The sequence below is a fragment of the Rhinolophus sinicus genome, chromosome 17 (assembly GCF_057876585.1).
Source record: "Rhinolophus sinicus isolate RSI-liver-muscle chromosome 17, RSI-T2T, whole genome shotgun sequence".
NCBI lineage: Eukaryota > Metazoa > Chordata > Mammalia > Chiroptera > Rhinolophidae > Rhinolophus > Rhinolophus sinicus.
The window spans coordinates 149,695,741-149,715,854 of NC_142517.1; the positions used below are offsets into that span (position 1 = coordinate 149,695,741).

General features: G+C 39.5%; 1 protein-coding gene across 9 annotated transcripts in view; it reads right to left on the bottom strand.

Moving 5' to 3' along the window:
- The window catches only part of CCDC148 (coiled-coil domain containing 148), a 259,617-nt gene that overhangs the window by 88,741 nt on the left and 150,762 nt on the right, over positions 1 to 20,114 (bottom strand). For all 9 annotated transcript variants that reach the window (XM_088794553.1, XM_019727195.3, XM_074336739.2 and 6 more), the window contains one exon: positions 2,403 to 2,521. In XM_088794553.1, coding sequence (XP_088650679.1) covers positions 2,403 to 2,521 — 119 coding nt within the window. The remainder of the gene's footprint in view (positions 1 to 2,402; positions 2,522 to 20,114) is intronic.

Genomic DNA, 20,114 nt, shown 5'->3' on the forward strand with positions numbered 1-20,114 from the left:
CAAGCATTGGATTCATAATTACCCAAATCTACAACATTTCACGTGAATTAATCCTACAGATCATAGACCCTTAAAAGTTGATCGCTCACTTAGCCCACAGAAGTCACCCAGTTCAATTTTACAAAGGACGAAACAGAGCCTTGTAAAGGTTAAATGAATGACTTCCCCCAAGTCATACACTATTCAAGGAAGATTTAAGACTGAAATCCTGGTCTCCCCATTCCTAGTGCTTAGTAATCTTTTTCACTGTGCTATTGCCTTTTTTTATCCTGTTATGTAATGCAGATTAATCTGATTTTTCTTTCCTTCTTTTCGACTGGAGTTCTGAGTCAGCTAATCTTGATAATTATTGGGACAGGAAGCAAAAGACTGAAATGGCTCTGTAATCAAAGAAACTCCCTGGCTATGAGGAGAGATTCTATTAGAAGCATGTCTCCGGACCTCACATCTGTTCTGTTTTTCCGCCCCCTCTAATTCCTGTGGCTTGCTTTCGCTTCCCCAGCATAGCTTCAGACTTATCCAACCAGCCTTTTGACACTCACCTTTGCCTTGCCCTTTAGTATTTAGCTGTTTGTAGGCTTTTGCCTCTGACCCATGGCATGGCCTGTCTTCTGGTTTCCTCTTACATCTTGCTTTGTGCTTGCCTTAACTGGTTGCTCACTGGCTGTTTCACTACTCTTAGCCTTGACCTCTGCTTTGATATATTCTCAGTGTTCTCCACAGTAGATTAAACTCAACTCTAAAATCTTGAGACAACTGGAAAATAATGTGAATTTCGCCCAGCAGATCTTTAGGAATTGCCTGGCATCTATGTGGAACTCCAGATTCTCTCTGCAAGCTTGTGGCTGGAGTTTGAGATAGCTGTTCCACAGGCCACAAAGCTTCCTAGATACAAGTGAACCTCATTGTATAAAATAGTTATGTCCTCCAAAGTTATTTGTAAGTCCAAGGGGCAATTTTTAAAATAGACTTCACTTTTAGAGTAGTTTTAAGTTCACAGCAAAATCGAACAGGAAGTACAGAGTTTGGGGCAATTTTTTTTACATTGACTAACTGTAAAGAAAACTTACTGTGACTTCTGTTATGAAATGAAGAGATCCTTAAGGCATCTTTTGTGAAAATCCACTCAGGAGCTAGCTAAACTAGATAACTGCCAGTTACCGATTTACAGTCGCTCAGCTCCAAATCCGCCCTTCATTGTTTGCTCTATGGAAACAGAGCTGGACCCTGTAATTATTTCTCCCTTGCAGCTGGCACTGTGTTAATCTATGTCAGAAAAGAGTGGTGGAGGGACACTGAAGGAGGAAGCAGCTTTCCTTCCTGGTTCCAGCTTTTACCCCTTCTTGTTCCTGCAATGTGGCTGCCAGCAGCATGTGTGGGAGATGCCCAGTGGTGCTCGTGCCCTTGGAGTCCCAATGTCACCCCATAATCAGTTTCTCATCAAATTTCAGAGGCACTTCCATGGTCAGAATCCCACTGAGTCTTTCCAACATACCAATGGTTGGCTTCCAATTTTGGCCTCCTGCACCCAAGTAGGGTATTTCCTGCTTGCCCGGTGACTGTGAACGAGTTCTGGTTGAGTGTGTCCAAAAATGTCTCCCCCATGCAGTGGGCCGAAACCACACCTTCTACAACAGGGTCTGAATCCCCACCACGGAGAGGGAGCCCCACTTCCAAATCTGTTTTATCCAGGGGAACCCTCCGACATCCTTGGGGTGTTTTTCCAAGTTCTCTTTATCTCGTTAGGTAACAGAGATTATTCTTATCTTAAGCTTTTCATATTCAAATTACTATGTTGTCTCTGCCCCCTCACAGACCCTGATTGAGACAGGAACCTGGGGAAAATATTTTAATTTTTCAGTATACTCATTCATAAAATGAGGAGACTGGGTTAGTTGATCTTAAATGTTCTTTGCAGCTCTCAAATTACATTATTCTAGGAAATTCAGGGTTCTTTTCCTATATAGGTTATATCTTAAGTATGCTAGAACGAATACCATATGGCACAGTGTAATTGTGTCTCGTCTCCCCCCGCCTCACTCCTAGTAAATGGGTCTCCCTTCTCATCTGAATAATGGTTTCCTCTTTCTAGGTCAAAATATTGAGTCATAGCAGCAGACAGTATCATTTCATGCACACAGTGAGCAATCAAATACTGTGAAATCCTCTGTGAGAGTTTTATCTAGGAAGCTAACTAAGGAACAAAATGAAAACCTAGAGATTCATGTATGAATATCAGAGTTTAAAATACATTATAAGTATCATTTTATCCATTTGTGGATATAAGTACTATAAGGAGATATTAAGTATGAAAATTTCCCTCTGACGTTTTTTATCACAGCACATTATGGAAGACTCCATTCACACCCCCATCACCGCACAATTTGAAAGTTGTCTTTCACCTTTCTCTGTCTTTTACTGACTGTTCAGCCATTAATTTCTTCAGTTCTTCTAGACGCCGAAGATCTCTCATTTCCATTTCTTGCCACTTCTGTTCTTTTTTGGCCCGGTACTTTCTTATCTATTGTATAAATATTACATAAAACTCAAATTAACACCAGATGTATAAAAACAAGGAGAAAGGGTATTACCCTTTGGTTTATATAGCAAAGATTGAATTTAAATGGCATTTCATCTCTTTCATTTTTTAGATCTGCCTACAGTGTATTGGCAACAGAAAAAATAAATTAAAACACAAAGGTGCACATCCTGAGAAATTGCATGGTTTGACAATTTCTGAAGTGGAAATGTAACTTGTGCTGAGACCTAAGGTTTTAATCTATGGCTAAAATAATCAACTTTCAGGGAATCACAATAAAAGCATGTTATTGTCTCTAAAGTAAATGATCTATCATTATTCAACAATATTTTTATCCTTTTATGGTAATGCGGTCTTTAACAAATATAGCATTAAACCTATTTTTACTTTAAAAGCATGAGTTTATTTATGCTAATGGACAGCAGATGTTGAAAGTTTTATGCTTCTGGGGAAGTGGCAGGAGATAGGTGGGAGGAAGGAAGAAAAAAAAATTAGCAGGGTTGTGATATATAGTAGTTCTGACTTACGTGGTAAAGTAAAGGACAAATTTATTAAGCTGAAAAGGTGAAAGCATTGTTCCTCCTAGGCCTGTTTTACTTTCCTTCTCTGGAGGCAAAATGAGAAAACCGGAAGTACAAACATGTTATTTTCAGGGGGCTGAAACCATTATTCAGGGTTCTCCTTATGCTGGGGCAACTGAAGTTAATGTTTATTGGACAGAGGCCCATTCACCACTCTAGTCTGCCATGTTGTGTCTGGGTCAAGGGACTGGCTTTCGTTGGTAAAAACACAGAGTACCTCAAAGGTGAACAATATTGAGTGACTACCCCCAGAGTGTAAGAACATGTGTGGAGCTCTAACCGCCTGAGCAACAAAAGAACAAGACAAACAAATGAGAAACAGAAACTCATAGACACAGACAATGGTTTGGTGGTTGCCAGAGGGTAAGGGGGGGTGGGGGTGGGGGGTGGGAGATGAGGGTAAGGGGGATCAAATATATGGTGATGGAAGGAGAACTGACTCTGGGTGATGAACACACAATGGGATTTATGGATGATGTAATACAGAATTGTACACCTGAAATCTATGTAATTTTACTAACAATTGTCACCTCAATAAATTTAATAAAAAATAAAAAAAAAAAGAACACGTGTGGAGGATGGGTTTGCCTCATCTCCAATGTAGCGTTTTCTCTATTCCGAAGTGAATATGAAAAGCTAAGTGGTTTCCAGACTTGCCCTAGAAACACAGTCTCTGACTGCTGGGGGGACGAAAAGAAGTATCCAGAGCGCCAGGGCCACAGCCACAGCAAGTCTGCAGCAGGGCGGGTAACCCAGCAACCACAATGGTGACATCTGTTCAATGCTCAATTAATACCTGGAACAGCTCAAGGTAAGGTGACATGTAGACATGACTGAGAGCTGAATCTGGAGAACAGAGATGAAGCCAGAAAGGTAGCAGCACCAAAGACGGGGGTGAAAGAGGATAGGAGACGGAGAGAAAGGAAACTCTGACAAGTACGGTGCATTTCACAGTTGTATTAGTGCCATATGGAAATGTTAACTGTGATTCCATGATCTCTCTCTGGAATTTCTAAGTAATCTTTCTTTTATTCTATATACTTGTCTGTGTTACCTTTTTGTTTGCAATGAATATTTACCTCTTTCATAATCAGAGAAAATAAAACTACTTCAAAACTAAGTTTTGAAAAAGAACAGATATTAGATTAAACAGCATTTTTCTCTGGGTTCCAACAGACCATTAATGTTTGCTTGCTCCCAGCATCAGTCTTGGGGTGAAACCAGTGGTCCTTTTGCGGACAATCCCTTAACTACAAGCGGACCTACCCCTCAGATTGTTGACACCACTTGGTATGCTATCCTGTGCAGGCCCTAGAATTGTGTCACACCTCAGACTTTTTGGCATCTCAGGACCAATTAATTCTATTCTTGATTCTCTGGTATCCTCAGCTATTGCTACACTGTGAGTCAGTCTCAATCTCTCTCTCTCGTTCTCGCTCTCACTCTCGCTCTTCCATGATTTACTCCTTCCCAGTACTTTCTACTGGAGTCTCTGAAACCTCTGTTTAATCCTACATGAAATCCTCTACACCTTCAACCTTCAGAACACTATTCCATGGTTTTGACCAAAATTCTCTTGAGCAATGAAGGATGCTTATCTTCTGATGCCTCACATGCCAAGAGGCTGTGAAATGGTTTGGGCATTTTCCTCTGTTAACTGCTCCTTTCAGACCACGATGACATCCCTCTCGTGTACAATGACTTCTTCCTTGGATGTTTCTACTATCTGATTATGTCACCCTCTACTTATCCTTATCACTGGCATATGTGAGTTTCCAGGTCACTCTCAAATATTCATCAAGAGTTCAGATACGTGAGTCACAGAGGAGCTGTCCAAAACAACTCCTTCCGCCTTCCTAGGCAACTTCAGCATCTGTCTGAATGTCCCTCCAACCTGCAAATCTCACAGTTCCATGACCTCCTCCATTCCAGGCAGCTACCTCCTCCTCTAAGATTTTGTTATCAACAAGAGCAGTTCCAATCCTGAAATCTTCAATTATATGCATCAATTTTATGACTAGAAACTACCCCCCTCCCTCCTCCTCCTCCTCCTTGTTCTGGTCATATAATTTTATTCCTCTAGTACAGCACATCATAAGGCTTTGTTAATTAGTATACTTGTTTCTCTCCCCCACTATATAGCAAAAGCTGTGTTTTATTTACCTTGGCACTACTGATAGCAAGGAAAGTATCTAGAACGTAGCATATACCTAATAAACATTTGATTGACAAATAAATTACACAACTGTAGAAACTGGTGCTAAATTTATGATTTTCACTGATTCTTCATTGACAATCAGCATTCCTTTTATGAATTCCTGGTCAGTGCCTCTGGGTGACATTCCAAAACTTGTTCACTAAGTTAAACTCCATGTCAACCTCTACTTCTTCACTTTTACCAGCCAAAATGAAGACTCTAAAAGATGTCCTGCCCCTCAGAGGAAGAGGTGTCCTTCCTTCTATCCAAGATTTATCCCTCACCTGGGTTCCAAATCCTATTCCCCAATTCAATTTCATCTTCTCCATAACCTCACTCCATCATCTACTCCTCTCCCTCCTGTACTTTCAGTTTCTTGGTCTTTGTTCCTTCCTTTTCCTCACAGGGAAATATATACGAATCTCACCCATTAACAAAAATCTAGAAAGAGCTTTCTTTATACCCAAGAGAGTAGCACCACACCCTTCATTGTTCCCTTTTCAATCAGGCATCTTAAAATACTTGCTGTTCTCCCCTTTGACATCTCCTATCTTATTCCTCACTCATGGCACTCATACCTCTGCCTTCCACTCCAAATCTACTACTTTCACCAAATGATCAAACCAAGTGACCCTTTCTAATCCTTATTTTACGTAATGTCTCTGTGTATTTGATTCTATCAATGCTTATCTAAAGTCTTAAGACATCATTGACTTTGGCATTCATTTTTTCAACAAATATTTATTGAGCACAGGCCTTAAACCAGATACTGTACTATGCACTTGGCATATGGCTGCTGCCCCACTGAGGTGGGACTTTCTAGAAAGAGAGAGTGATAATAACAAATGAATGAATAGACTATCACAAGTTAAGTTCGAAGAAGGAAATAAGTATGATCATTATTTAGAAAAATGTGGGTAGAGCTATTTGAAGACATATTTTTAAAATGACATTTGGATCAAAACTTGAAAGACAAATGAGACAACAATGGGAAGAAAAGAAGGGAGATCTTCCCACAGCAGGAAGTGGGAGTTTTGGGTGCAATAGCATTGAGTGAGAAAGACCTTGCACATGTTCAGAACTGGGTAGAAGCCAGTACAGCTGGAGCAGGTGGTGTGAGTTAAAACTGGAGGGGAGATTGACAAGCTAGATGTGGGTCAGATTATTAGGCAAGGATTTAGTTCTAGAAACAAGGATAAGCTATTGAAGTGTTTAAAGCAAGGCGTGACATGATCTGGCTTACATTTTTAAAAAGATAGCTCTGGCTATTGGGTGAAGAATGAACAGTAGTTGACCAAAGGAGAAACAAGGAGATCAGATGGAAGACTAAGACAAAAATGATCATTCGGACTCAGGGGCTGAAGTGCTCAGATATGAGCTGTGATTTTAAGTGGAGTCAGAGTGCTCATTGACGGGTTGCATATGGAAGCTGAAGGAAAAGGCAACCAAGGGTGAATCCTAGGGTTTTACTAGAGCAACAGATTGGATGATGGCACCAATAACTGAGATGGGAGGTTGGAAGAATAACAGTTTTGGAAAAGAAAGACACTGAGGTGCTGAATATTGATCATTAAGCCGTTGACATAACTGTAAGACCTGTAAGTGGAGATTCTATGTAAACATCTGGCGGTACAGATGAGTGGCTCAAGGGAGAAGGTAGAGCTGGACTCAAACCTAAATAAAGGCTGCATCCACTGAAAATGGTATTTGCTGCCACAGGACTAGATGAGATCTCTAGGGTGAGAATATAAAATAGAGGAGAGAAGGTGGCCATGTACTTGCATGCTTACCTGCCTTTGCACAGTTTTCTCACTAGAATTACTTGATTTCCACCCTCTACTTGCCAGTACAAATGCCATTTTTCTCTTTGAATCTTCCTCTGAACCCTCCAGGGAAAATGTCAGCTCCATCCTTGGCCCACCTCTGACCTTTGATTAAGGTTTATTCCCTCCACTCTTTGTCATGTCTTGTATTCCGTGATTCTTTTCCACGAGGCTCTGCCACTGGATCGTTACTGATCTATCTGAGCATTTACTACATGCCTGGCACGTTCTCCCTTGTTGCCTGCTAAATCCCTCCTGGCCATCTTTTAAGATTCAAGTTTAGCATTGCTTTCTCAGCCTTCCTTCCTCTCTCTCTCCTCTACACATAGCTAGGTATACTTTTTAAGGCACTATTTATGTATCCTTAGCATAGCACTTTCCATATTGATCTGCGTTATTCATCTATGTATCTCTCGTACCTTGTATCATGTCTGACACATAATAGGGATTAATTAATCATCATTAGTTGCGTGGAAGCTTCTTCTGGTCTCTGGTCTGAGAATAACAAAGTTGTAGATGGGAACCAGGCCAGCAGTTTTATTTGAAGGGTGGTAAAGTATGAACCAAGCACTTCCCTAAGGACAGTTCCACTCACTTTTCATCAATTAATAGAAACAGGAAGTGTGTGTCAAGAATTATTGGCTTTGCAAGCCTCAAATTAAAGTTAAGTATTAATGTATTTAACTAGCCCTTTGGGGCATTTGTTGAGACAGATTTTAAATACACTGCTTTGTAAAATTTTTGGGTGATCCTGGATAGGGGAATCAGGAAGTTAGTGCAAATGAGAAGAGTTACATTTAAAGCATGTCTCTTGACTTCCAGATGAGTTTTCTAGAAAAAGCTTGCTTTTCTGAAAACTGAGACAGGCCTTCATTATTCCACATCGCTTATTACCTCTGATTCGTATTGAATGTTCTTTTTTCATAGTTCCACATTTTACTCATTTTGGTAAAGTTAAGAAGTAAAAGTGCAAGTAAACAGAAGAAACTATTCTTTATATAGATTTATGGAGAGCGCTCTAAAAGAATGCTATGCTATCTTTTCAGAGGGTTTAAGATCACTCTTATATCCCGGAATTAAATTTTTAAAAACCTTGACTCTTATTATACAACTATCACATTATAGTTTTTTACTCCTTTAGTCCGAGAAATATAAAGTTCAGCATGAAATAAGAATTTCTTATTCATATGTAGACAACAGGAAGTTAGTACTAAAGCATTATAGTAGGATGATAGTTTGGTCTCTGATTTCAAGTAATCTGTGAGATGTTGAATCTTTGAACAAATAGACTTCTGTGGCTTGCTCCCAGGTCACTACTGCAAAGTCTGTAATGGCTTATTCAAAAAGAGGTCATAATTCTTAACCAGATACACCAAATGTATGAAATACGAAGTTCAAAATATCCAGTTCCTTTCCTCAAAAAACCATTGAGATAAAGCAGTTTTTACTTTATTTTCTAGCTTCTTAGCTAAATTTTTTGCATTTTATAGATCTCTTTTCTACTTTTGGCCTGGAATAAATACCCTCCCACAAAAAAAGTGATGTTGTTACATATAGAAACATAACAGGACTTCTTAACAAAAAAAACTATTTTTTTACTCGAAATTTCTCCATTTGTTTCATTTAGATCACATAAAATCACCACCAATTGAAGTATGACTCTTCTTTCTATACAATCAGTTTGACAATCATGTATATTTTTCCACATAATTTTGCACATATTTGTGTGAACTTCTGGAAGGTAAGGAATATGCCTTATACTGTCGTATTTGTTTGTATCTAATATCATACCTTGCAAGTGAGAAGTGCAAGATATACATTTGCTAAACGAATCTAGTGAAAAACAATATGGAAAAACAACATTGCACACAATACTGTTCTTATGTCAACTCATATAAATCCAAAACTATTAATAAAACATTCAGATATATAACCATGATAGACCACAGACCATCAGTGGGCCAGGTCATTTAGTCATGTGGGGTGTGGAGGTGCATTTAATCCCAACAGAGCACTGGGACATGGTACTTCTCTAAGTCAAATGGTCCCTGGAGGCTGATTAAAGGTTTTTTGTGCTAAAGATGGACATAGTCACTTCCACCCTGAAAAACTTACAACCAACGTTATCTCTTCTATACTTTGTGGCATAGACATATCTATGGGCTTCAACCCAGGTCTTGCTGAAGCTTCTGAATAAAAATTTACCTCCAGAAGAGTTACTTTGCAAGAAATTCTTTAAGGGCAAAGATGAGAAAACTCTCTACATAGGTAAGAAATCAAAGCTAGGTTTCTGGTTTTCAAAATAAAAAGTCAATTTTTTCACCATCCTGCCTGGTTATTGGAATTGAATGTCTCTCCTTTCAGTGCACAATTCAGACTATTTGTATTTCAGCTGCGTACCAGTGTCCTAAACTTGAACACTTTTTTGCCGCCCCACCTGTATCCAACCTGATAAACAAGCACATCCACCACTGGTAAGAGGGTAAGTTGTCATACTCTTTCTGAAGAATAAATGAGAAAATAACTAGCGGCAGTCTTAAGAATTAAGAAGTAAAAATTAAGAATTAATAGCCAGGGACATATGCAAAAATTTATATATAGGTATGTTCATTACAGCTTTAAAATGGTAAACAACTGGAAATAACATAACACCCAAAAATAAGAAATTGGTTAAATGCAATATTTAACACAATGAGACCCTATGCAAACACTAAAAATTATGTGGTAGTAAAACAGGGAGAAATATGTCAGATACATTGATAAGTTGAAAAAAATCAGGTTAAAAATAATGTATGTGGTATGGTTCTTGTTACGCTCAAGTGCCTGTGTGTAGAAAAAGGAACATGAGGTCATTGCTAATAATTTCCTTTTGGTAATGTTTTAGGATTTGGGGTAACTTTTATTGTAATTTGAATGCTGGTTTGTATTTTCCAAACTATCTACAATGGACATAAAATATTTTTATAATTACAAAAGTATATTTTTTAAAAGTCTGGCCAAGAAAAATCAGTATTTAGAAGGAACAGCTAAGGGACATGACTCTTACTGAGTCCTGAAATTTCCAAACTCTATTACTGTATCAAGGCAGATGACAAGAATACTCTATATCCCTGTATATAACGTTTTCACTTTTTATCACGTTGTATGAGGCATCACTTTCACTTTCTATAGAAAAGTTTCACAGAACTATGATTTAATTTTATGCCATAGGCCTCATAAAGGTTGATGCAATATCAAATGAAGATTGACTTAAACTTCTCTGTAAAACTTCTACTGAAAATGCTATCCACTGGGTGGTTTGTCTCCCTCCCCTAATACATGCTGCCAGCTCCTGATGTGCTGAGATGTTGTCTATTATTAGCAAATAAGAGCTAAATGCTTCCTTTTAACTTTAACCATGTTCAATTACAGCACCCCTTTTTAGTCTTGGTTTGCTGACATAACTATATTCCCATCCTCTTAATTTTTTGTCTCTCATTCTCTTACTGATTTTCTATTTTAATGATTCCTAATAGGAAACAGATGGCACACTCAAAATTAGGATAAATCCAGAAGAATATAAGGGGACAACTGACAAAGGAGGGTTGAAATGCAGGGCAATCTCAAGAGGCCATTCAGTATACTGGCTGCTTTACTGCCCATAGACCAGAGTCAGAGAGGTGGTGTGTGTGTGTGGGGGGGCACCTGACCAGGGCTGAGACCTTTGCGGGAGGACAGAGCCAGTTAACACATCTCTGCAGGGCAAAGAGCTGGGGAGAACACTCTCCCAGCCTCACACTCCTCCCTCGTCCTCATCTCTAGTGTTCCACTTTGACTGAAACCAATCAGAAGCAAGAGGGCCAGGGAGACATACAGGACAACTCCCTGGGTCCCAGAGCAGAATGGAGAGTAGATGTGACCCAAGGGGAAGACATCCAACACAACAGAATTAACACCTTTTATGATAAATTGTTTGGAGGTAGGTGACGTCGATATGTATAAGTAAATAACATGAATCTCTTTCATGTGCTTTCTAATTTGGTCACTTATGTGAGCATTTTTCCATAACAGAGCTGCCTTCTTCAATTGGTAACAGCTATTTTCAGCTGTGAGGTAGTCTTCTGTCTGTAGAACATGATGAGCCAAGAACTGGGGTAAACACGTTAGTTATCTCCCTCTTAACTGAAATGCCAGGTGGATTAAAAAATAACTCTGATGTCTTCTTCAGAAGTAAGGTCTATTTTCAGCATGAGCATTGAAATATTACATAATGATCATGTCATATGTTGATATTGCTAAAATGAATTTGTCTGTAATCTTGTTTAATTTCTCTCTTTTCACTATTCATTAAGAAGGAAGTATATAGACTGACGATGTTGTATTTCACAGCCTGAAGTGTCAGGGAGAGTGAAAAGTGAAGAGTAATCAAGCCTCAGAGTCATTCAATCATGATTTCTTAGAGCTGAGGTGATTTTAGCAATCATTCAATCCAAACACTTCATTTACAATTGAGGAGGCAGAATCTCACAGAGCTTACATAACCTCCCCAAGGACAGCCACCCTGTTAGGGCCCCCTAGTTTGGCACATTTTCCTCTATACCTCAACATCGAACTATAGCTGTGTACTGCTTGTTCATTAAATTCATTCATTTACCAATATTTATTAAGGGCCTTCTGCCAGGCACTGGGGAGAAAACGATAAAGGAAACAGATGTATCCCCCTTTTTATGGGGCTTCCATTCTAGAAGAGGAAAGAAAATCAGTCAATAGATAGATACATGTCGGGGGGATCATAAATGCTAAGAAAAAAATAGCGTAAGTGGACACAATGACAGGGAAGGAGGATGCTGTTGTACGTTTGGTAATCAAGGTTGAATATTCTCTCTGAAGACAGTTGATTGGGATCCTGGATGAGGTAGGAGAGTGAGTGGTGCAGACATCTGGGAGAGAAGGATTCCAGACAGAGGGGACAGCCAGTGCAGAAGGCCAAGGGGACATATGCTAGGCTGTTCAAGGAGGAGGAAGTAGGCTGGTGTGGCGGAAGCAGGACGCGTGAGGGGAAAAGAGGCAGGATATGAGCTCCCAGAGATACTGAGTGTAGCTCAGGGAGTGACATAATCTGATGTGACTTTTAAAAACCTACTCTGACTGCTATGTAGCAAATAGGATGGAGGGAGAGAGTGGGAATGGAAAAGGAGGAGGCGGAGAAATTAATTAGGAGATTAAGAAGTTACTATAATTGTTCTGATTGGAAAAGTAGAGCCTTCTATTCATGACAATAGGTATGTGTATGGGATTTGCAGGGGAAAAATAAGAATCAAAAATAATACCAAGCCAGGGGTTTGGCCTGAGTACTGGGAGAACAGGTTTCCTTGTGCTAAGAAAAAGGAATATGGGGGAAGGAGTAGGTTTGGAGGGGAAAAAAAGAATACATTTTGGGCATATTGAATTTAAGGCAGCGGGATGTGTAAGTTTGGAGTTCAAGAGAAAAGTCTAGATCAGATACGTTAGTTGGTATAAATGGCACATGAACTACACTGGATTGATTAAGATCGCCTGCAAAGTATACAAAGAGAACTGAGCCCCCAGGGCCCTCCAAGACTTAGAATGATGAGGAGAAGCCATCCAAGTTTTTTGAGAAGGAGAAACCAGTGAGACAAAAGAACAAAAAGAATGGCTTCCTAGGTTCATCCATGTTGTTGCAAATGGTAAGATTTCATTCTTTTTTATAGCAGAGTAATACTCCATTGTATAAATGTACGACAATTTCCTTATCCAATCATCTATTGATGGGCATTTCAGTTGTTTCCATAGCTTGGCTATTGTGAATAATCCTGCAATAAACATAGGGTCAGTAATGTTGTAAAGATTATGTAGGGTGCCAGATGGGCACTGGACTTCTCAGGAGGATCACTTCATAGACTGTGTAGATGTCTGACCACTGCATTGTACACCTGAAGCTGAAATTGAATAATATTGAATGTCAACTATAACCAGATACACACACACACACACACACACACACACACACACACACACACGGTGCCAAAATATGTATACACGTTTTAAGAAAGGAAAAAACTATTAAAATTGTAATACTCAATATATACTGATAACAAAAGATGAATACAAGTGTCACGTTTGACTTCTGAGATTACAAGAGGTGCTCAAAGTAGTTACCATCAGCATAATTTTAATACAGTTTTTTTCTTTCTTAAAATGTGTACACATTTTTTTTTGCACCATCTCTCTATATATACAGTCATGGAATGTAAAATACAGCATAGGGAATATAGTCAATGGTACAGTAATAGCTATATAAGGACTGAGAACTGACCCCTGGAATTAGCAACGCGGAGGTCAATGATGACCATGGCGAGTACCACTTTGCTAAGTGGAGGGACAAAATGGCCAAAGTGAGAATAGCCAGAGAGCAGTTAGAGACACTGTGTATATGCTATAGAATGGTGTGATTTGCCTAAGGGAGGGGATGTGGGGTCAAGGGAGAGTATTTTTTTAAATAGATGGCATAATGGTTTATTTGTAGGTTAATAGGAAAGATCTAGATGGAAAGAGGGAAATGGTGGTGGGAGAGAGATTGGGATGAACTGGAATAAGAGAGAAGGAATAGGATACAGTGCATAAAGCTGGGGCTGGCTTTAGCCAGGAGCACAGATACCTCATGCGTTGTAAAAGGAAGGAAGGTGGGCAATGGGTAGATTCTGATAGGTTGGCAGATGTGACATTGGAAGCTCTCCTCTTGTGAAGTAAGATGTGGATACATTAAAAGAAAATCACATCAAAATCATTAATAGTTTCTTCAGTCTATTTAACAAAAGAACAGCACCAAGGAGGTTTTTTTAATCCATTTGTAACACACATCATACTTAACACTTCAAGTGTGATCAAACTATAATGGTCTGGTTTCTTGTAAAGTGTTTAGTCATAGTGGTTCATTAACCCAAGGAAAGAAATCCTGAGAGAATATTAAGAGTAAAGAGACAGACACAGTGAAACTGTGTGTGCCTGTAGAACATAAAATACTTCTATAGGCATACTACTAAAGAGGGTTACAACGATGAATTACTTATCGATTCAACAGTTGTGAGTAAAGTAGGGCAAGACCAAAACCATGAAAATGACCCTCATGCAACTAGTTTGAAACTGAGGTTTCTCAAAATTGATTAATCATAAAATTAACAGCAATCACAGTGATGGGCAGCTTAGCGTAGTGTTTCAAATCGTGAACTATGGAGTTAGCCCTCTTGAGTTCAAATCCTAACTATACCACTTAATGGCTATATGACTTTGGGGAAATTATGCATGCTCTATGTATCTCACTTTCTTCATTTAGAACATGAATATCATATTAGTATGAACCCCTTAGGGTAGTTAAGATGAAATGAAGAGAACAGTGACTTGTACTTAGCAGGCACTGTATGGGTGTCTGTTAAATTAAATCCCCATGAATCATCGAGACCTGCCCAGAAAATATAGCCCAGAATTGACACCTGGAGTTCATTTTTAAGACTTTTCTTCTAAAAGTGCCTATTGGGAAACATTTCACAGAAAAACAAATATGTCTGGCTCTTGATCATCCAGGCTTTTTATTTTTTCCCTCCATCTGACTTTTCTAAAAAAAAACAACTGTGTCCTGATAAAGAGTAGGAAGATTCCATCATCAGTTTTTCTACTTTTTAAAAAAGAAGTTCCAAAGGAAATTTCAGTTTTAAAAGACAGTTGAAACCAGCAAAGTGAGGTTCTTGGACTACCATCTGCCTCTCTGGGATCTATTGTCTCATATGCTGAGGGTAGACTCTATGTTCAGTCTCATATCAGAAGGTTAGAATTAGTTAATTAAGAAGCTTGTGTTAATGTTCATTTCCAAGTTTTAATGACAAAACAAGGAACATTATGGATATTTGAAAGTTATGTGATTTTTGGATAATTTAATCTCCCCTACTACACTAATTTCTGTAGACATACAATATCATTCAGAGGATTGATATTGGCTACTCAGAAAATAAAGTCTGAACACTGAGTTTATTTTGTAATTATTTCTACATAAATTATACATCAACTCTCTTCTGCTTTGGACCATTGTAATTTCCTGATAGTTGATTTATATATTAGGTTTTATAGCTCTCATGTTTGGGGTATTTCATCAGTTCCCAAGTAAAAGGACCAATAATTAAAAGGAAAACATCCTCTCAAACTTGGACTGCAAAATTGCATTTCTAGGAGTTAGTCATTGAAGGAACCACAAGACTGAGGGGTGGGAAGTAGTTCAACCAATCTGGCTGATTGGTCCTCAGCCAGACGGGGATACTTCAGCTCTAGCAGCAAAGAGGGTGTTTGCAATGAGCGATTTGGGTGAGTGGATGTCAGAGCAGAGATCAAACTCTTCAGAGAGGTTCAAAGACATGTTTTCAGGGTCCACGGAGTCTATGAGAGTTCTAATATCCCATAGTCTCCATTTTATGAAAACGTAAAAAAGTGTTGTAAGCCAATTTTAGATTATCTGAATGCCAATGCCTTATTGAATACTGCCACATTGTTTTCATTTGTGTCCACAACTCAGTTAGTCCTCAGTGATATATTACGTAAGCTGATAATATTTATATCTTAAGTCATTTTAGTCTAAGTGAGATCCAGTTCTCTCTCTCTCTCTCTCTCTCTCTCTCTCTCTCTCTCTCTCTCTCTCTCACACACACACACACACACACCCCTTTACTTTAAGCAAGGTTGAGAAGGAGCAGCATGAGGTAGAAGGATTTGGAAGAAACAGACCAGGATCTGGACCAGGAGGGGCCATTTCTCAGGGATCTTTCTGCCAGGGATGTTTTCCAGGCAGTGCTCTGGTTTTAAAGGTCCTTTCCCCCACTGCCTAAATGCCCAAGATCTATATCACCCTCTCGCTGCAGCAGCAGGACATTCACTGGAAATGAAAGGCAATTAGCCCCAGGTATTTGAAGGAAATTGCAGAGGACAGTTTCATATCCTGCAGTTCCTGTGATGCACAAACGCACACAATAGCAATTAACACCACAAACAAAAAGAAAAAAAGTTAATAAAACGAGAGTTGAGGAACCCTATTGGAGTCAGGGCAAAAAGTGTACACTGTAAGGTCTAAACTTTGATCAAATGTGGCAAAACAAATAACCTTTACTGGCATAAGAGCATTCACAGTGGGAAGCAATCAGAGCAGTGCAAGCCAATGTGAGGACAGATGCCCAAAGTATGTTTGATGATGTAAGACCAGGAAGAGCAGGTCTCGGCATCAGTGAGGGCAAAGGCACCATCCTAACCCCGCAAGCTAAGGCCTTCATCAATCCCCACTGAGAGGGGCGGCAAAGCCACGCTGTAGTTATGTGTCTGTATGCACGTAACACAAATATACACATTTGTATATACTGTGTATATGTACATATGTATTTAATTTACTGTATGTAGTTATGCTTAATTGCACTAATTGCAATCTCTGTGTTCACTCCATTTTGAATTTTTACTTTTTCTTTATTAACCCTTTTGTTTTATTCATACAGCTTGAAGCTGAAAGTAATCCTTCTGTATTATTAGTAAGAGTTTCTACTGACCTAACCAAAAATTGCTTATTACCTTTGTGGCAGAGGTAAACACATCCTTTTAAAAACACACCAGAAAAGGGGCAATTTCTGTCTGCGTGGGGTGACCTCATACAATTGCATGAAGGACTGGGTGTACTGTGGACCACAGTACAGGCACTGGTGCATACGTATTGAATAAGCAAAGGAATGATCATCCTGTTTGGATCTTTAGTGACCCCTGGGATTATACACAGTCTTACAGTCAATATGTCTTACTAGGAGCTGACACAATGCTATGTGTAAGGTGGTGGGAATTGAAGGGAAGCTCTTCCTGAGCCCAGGTGGATGGGTTGCATTCCATACTGGAAGCACTAGGAATGCCAGATGCCTGAGTAGTTTCATCAGCCTACCTCTTGACATTAGAATTTTTTGTTTTGCGGGGCCGGGGGTCCATGAGTCTGCTTACATTTCATACTTTTTCAGTCCCTTTCAGTCCAAGCTGCCAGTGTTTGGGATAAATTTTTGTTTTATGAGCAATAAATATTTCTGATAAAGCTTTCTCAAGAATCAAGTGAGCCATTGTAGATTTTATAGGATTCACTCCTTTAGACAAATGCCACACCCACAGGTCTTTTTGAGATAATCCCTTATAATCCCCTCTCTCTTTTGGCTTTCTGTGAGGTAGCTGAGAAAAAAAATTACCCTGAAACTTCCCAAAGGCCCTGAGTATTCTGATCTTTTTATCTTTTCGAGCATATAACAAAGGGTTTGTATTAGTGCACCCAACCTTTTCTTTATGCCATGCTGTTGGCAATAATCTCTTATCTCCAGAGTAGGTTTGTAGGGTAAAACAAGAATCCATTTGGGCATATCAGATCTGAGGCAGTAGGATGTGTGAATTTGCAGTTTAAGAGAGAAGTCCAAATCAGAGACTTAAATGGTGTTAGTCAGCATACTAACAGCATACATTATATTGGATTGATTGAAATCACCTAGAAAGTTTACATATTTTAGAAATCTTTTTAGTTCATCACATATGAAGTTCATTACTTAGGAGCGTTTTCCCTAGGCTTTCTGCCACCACATAACAGTGATCCCCCTTACTCCAGTTTCCAATAACATGTTCATTGCTTCCTTCTGAGCCCACGCCAGCCACATCGCTAACATTCATATTTCTACTGTCTGTTCAAGGCATTCTATTCTTTTCTCAACTATGCCCCTCAAAATTCTTCCAGGTTTCCCCTACTCCCCAATTCCAAAGCTACTTCCACATTTTTAGATATATGTTTTGGCAGCATTTCATTTCCAGATACCAAAATCTGTATTGGTTTTTTAAATCGTTGTGTAACACATTACCGAAAACCTAGCAACTTAAAAACAATATTTATTTATTAGCTCTGAATCCTATGAGGCAGAAGTCCAGCATGGTGTGGCTGGGCTCTCTGCTCATGATGATATCACAAGGCTGAAATCAATGTGTTGACAAAAGCGAATTCTCACCTGGAAGCTTTAGAAAAAAATCTGCTTCCAAGCTGATTCTTGTTTTGTACAGAATTCAGTTCCTTATAGTTATAGGACTATAGGTTACAGGTTCCTATTTCCTTTCTGGCTGCCAGCTAGGGTCACTCTTAGCTTCTAGAGGCCACCCACATTCCTTGGCATGTGACCCCTTCAATCTTCAAGCCGAGAATAGTGGGTCGTGTCCTTTTTGTGCTTCAAATCTCTGATTATCCTTTCTATGAGCAGCGAGAGAAAACTCTTGACTTTTAAAGAGCTTGTGATTATGTGAAGCCCACCCAGGCAATCTCCCTTGCTCAGGGTTGTGTGTACTGTATACCCTAACCGACTCCATGGTACTTACTGCCCCGGCAGTTACACAGCACATGTACCGCACAGGGGGGAGGAAACCTCAAGGCCCATCTTAGAAGCCCACCTATCACAGGCATTTTCCATTGGCCCTTTTAAGTCCAAATAATCCGGAGGAAGCAGAGTTTAAAGTCTGGGAATTTCTTTTATATCATTCTTCTGTGTTGACCTTTTCCCTGCTCCTACTCCTTTAGATCAGTATATTATTAGATTAAAAAACACTGGATAGGAGATTTTATGATTTCATGATGAACTGCTCTCAGGAGAACCCACAGATTCCCACAGAGAGAATGGCTTTGATCTGAATTGGGAAGGTACTGTGGAGTCCCTCTTAAGCGCTGGGCTTCTTGAGTCTTCTGAGAAGCAGCACAGCTCCAGCCTTCTGGGCTGCCTTCTGTTGATGATAGCCTACCCTCTTTTGTTTCACATTGTTTCCCCTCTTCCCCGGATATCTGCAGGATGGATATAATTCTGAGTATTTGCCAGGTCACCTAAGGACGAGAGGGAGTTCTGCCAAAGCGTTGGCTATTGGTATTTACTGGTGCAATGTCACTTGAGGCTAAGAGGTCACAAAATGATAGATTCCTCCCCAAAACATCTCTAAGGTAAGGTTAAAGGTCTCATGGCCAGTGGAGTTATGCTGACTTTTCTGAGAATGCTCCCCACCCCTCAGTCATGCCATGTAGGTGATTTCAATGCTGAAGGAGGAGTTGGGTAAACGGGAGAGAACTGTGACATGCGAGACCAAGGAAGGGATATGTTTCCTTTTGCGTGAGCCTTGCTTGAAATCTCCATTTTGGGAGCAAGGCTGAAACCACCCTTGCCTTGGAGCCCACAGAACTGCAGGAATCAGGCAGTAACAAAACCTCCTAAAATGCTGTGATGCAGAGCAAATTTGATGGCACTGAAGCCACCCAAAGGGCCACATCTAGCAAAAGGGTGGTGCTGGGACCAATATTACACATCGAGCATTTTAAGGTTCATCTAGCATAGTGATTTTGTTTCTTACAATAGCTCCTGGAGATAGTTTATGGAAAGGCATCATCTTTTGACTTTATCTTGATAATAATTTCAAAAATGGAGAGATATTTCTGAAATATTACCATTATCACACCTAACAGCTTATGAATCAAAACTTTCCTTGAGTCTTGAGATAGAAGCATCAGAACTGTGAATATTATGTTCAACTAGAGTTTTAAAGCACAGAAGAAAGAGTACTTCAATAACTTAAGGGTATATTTGAAAGGATCTGGGCACCTATCAGGATAAACTTTGGCACTGGATACAAATCAAAATGTTATTCCAGCAAAAAGACAGTATTATCCCCTAAAAGATAAATTGCTGGGAAGAAGAATTAGGACAAAGATGATCTCTTGTTCAGAAATCCTAAGGTGGGGTTTGACACTGGCATAGTTTCTCTATCTCTATTGGTGCTCTTTTATGAGAAGAGAAAACCAGGCAGGGGAAAGGATAGATGGGGAAAAGCAGAGCACCAGTCTCAAGTAAGGGGGAGTTTCCTATAGGGGATTTTCTGTCAAGCACAGAAGAACTGAAATTTGTATC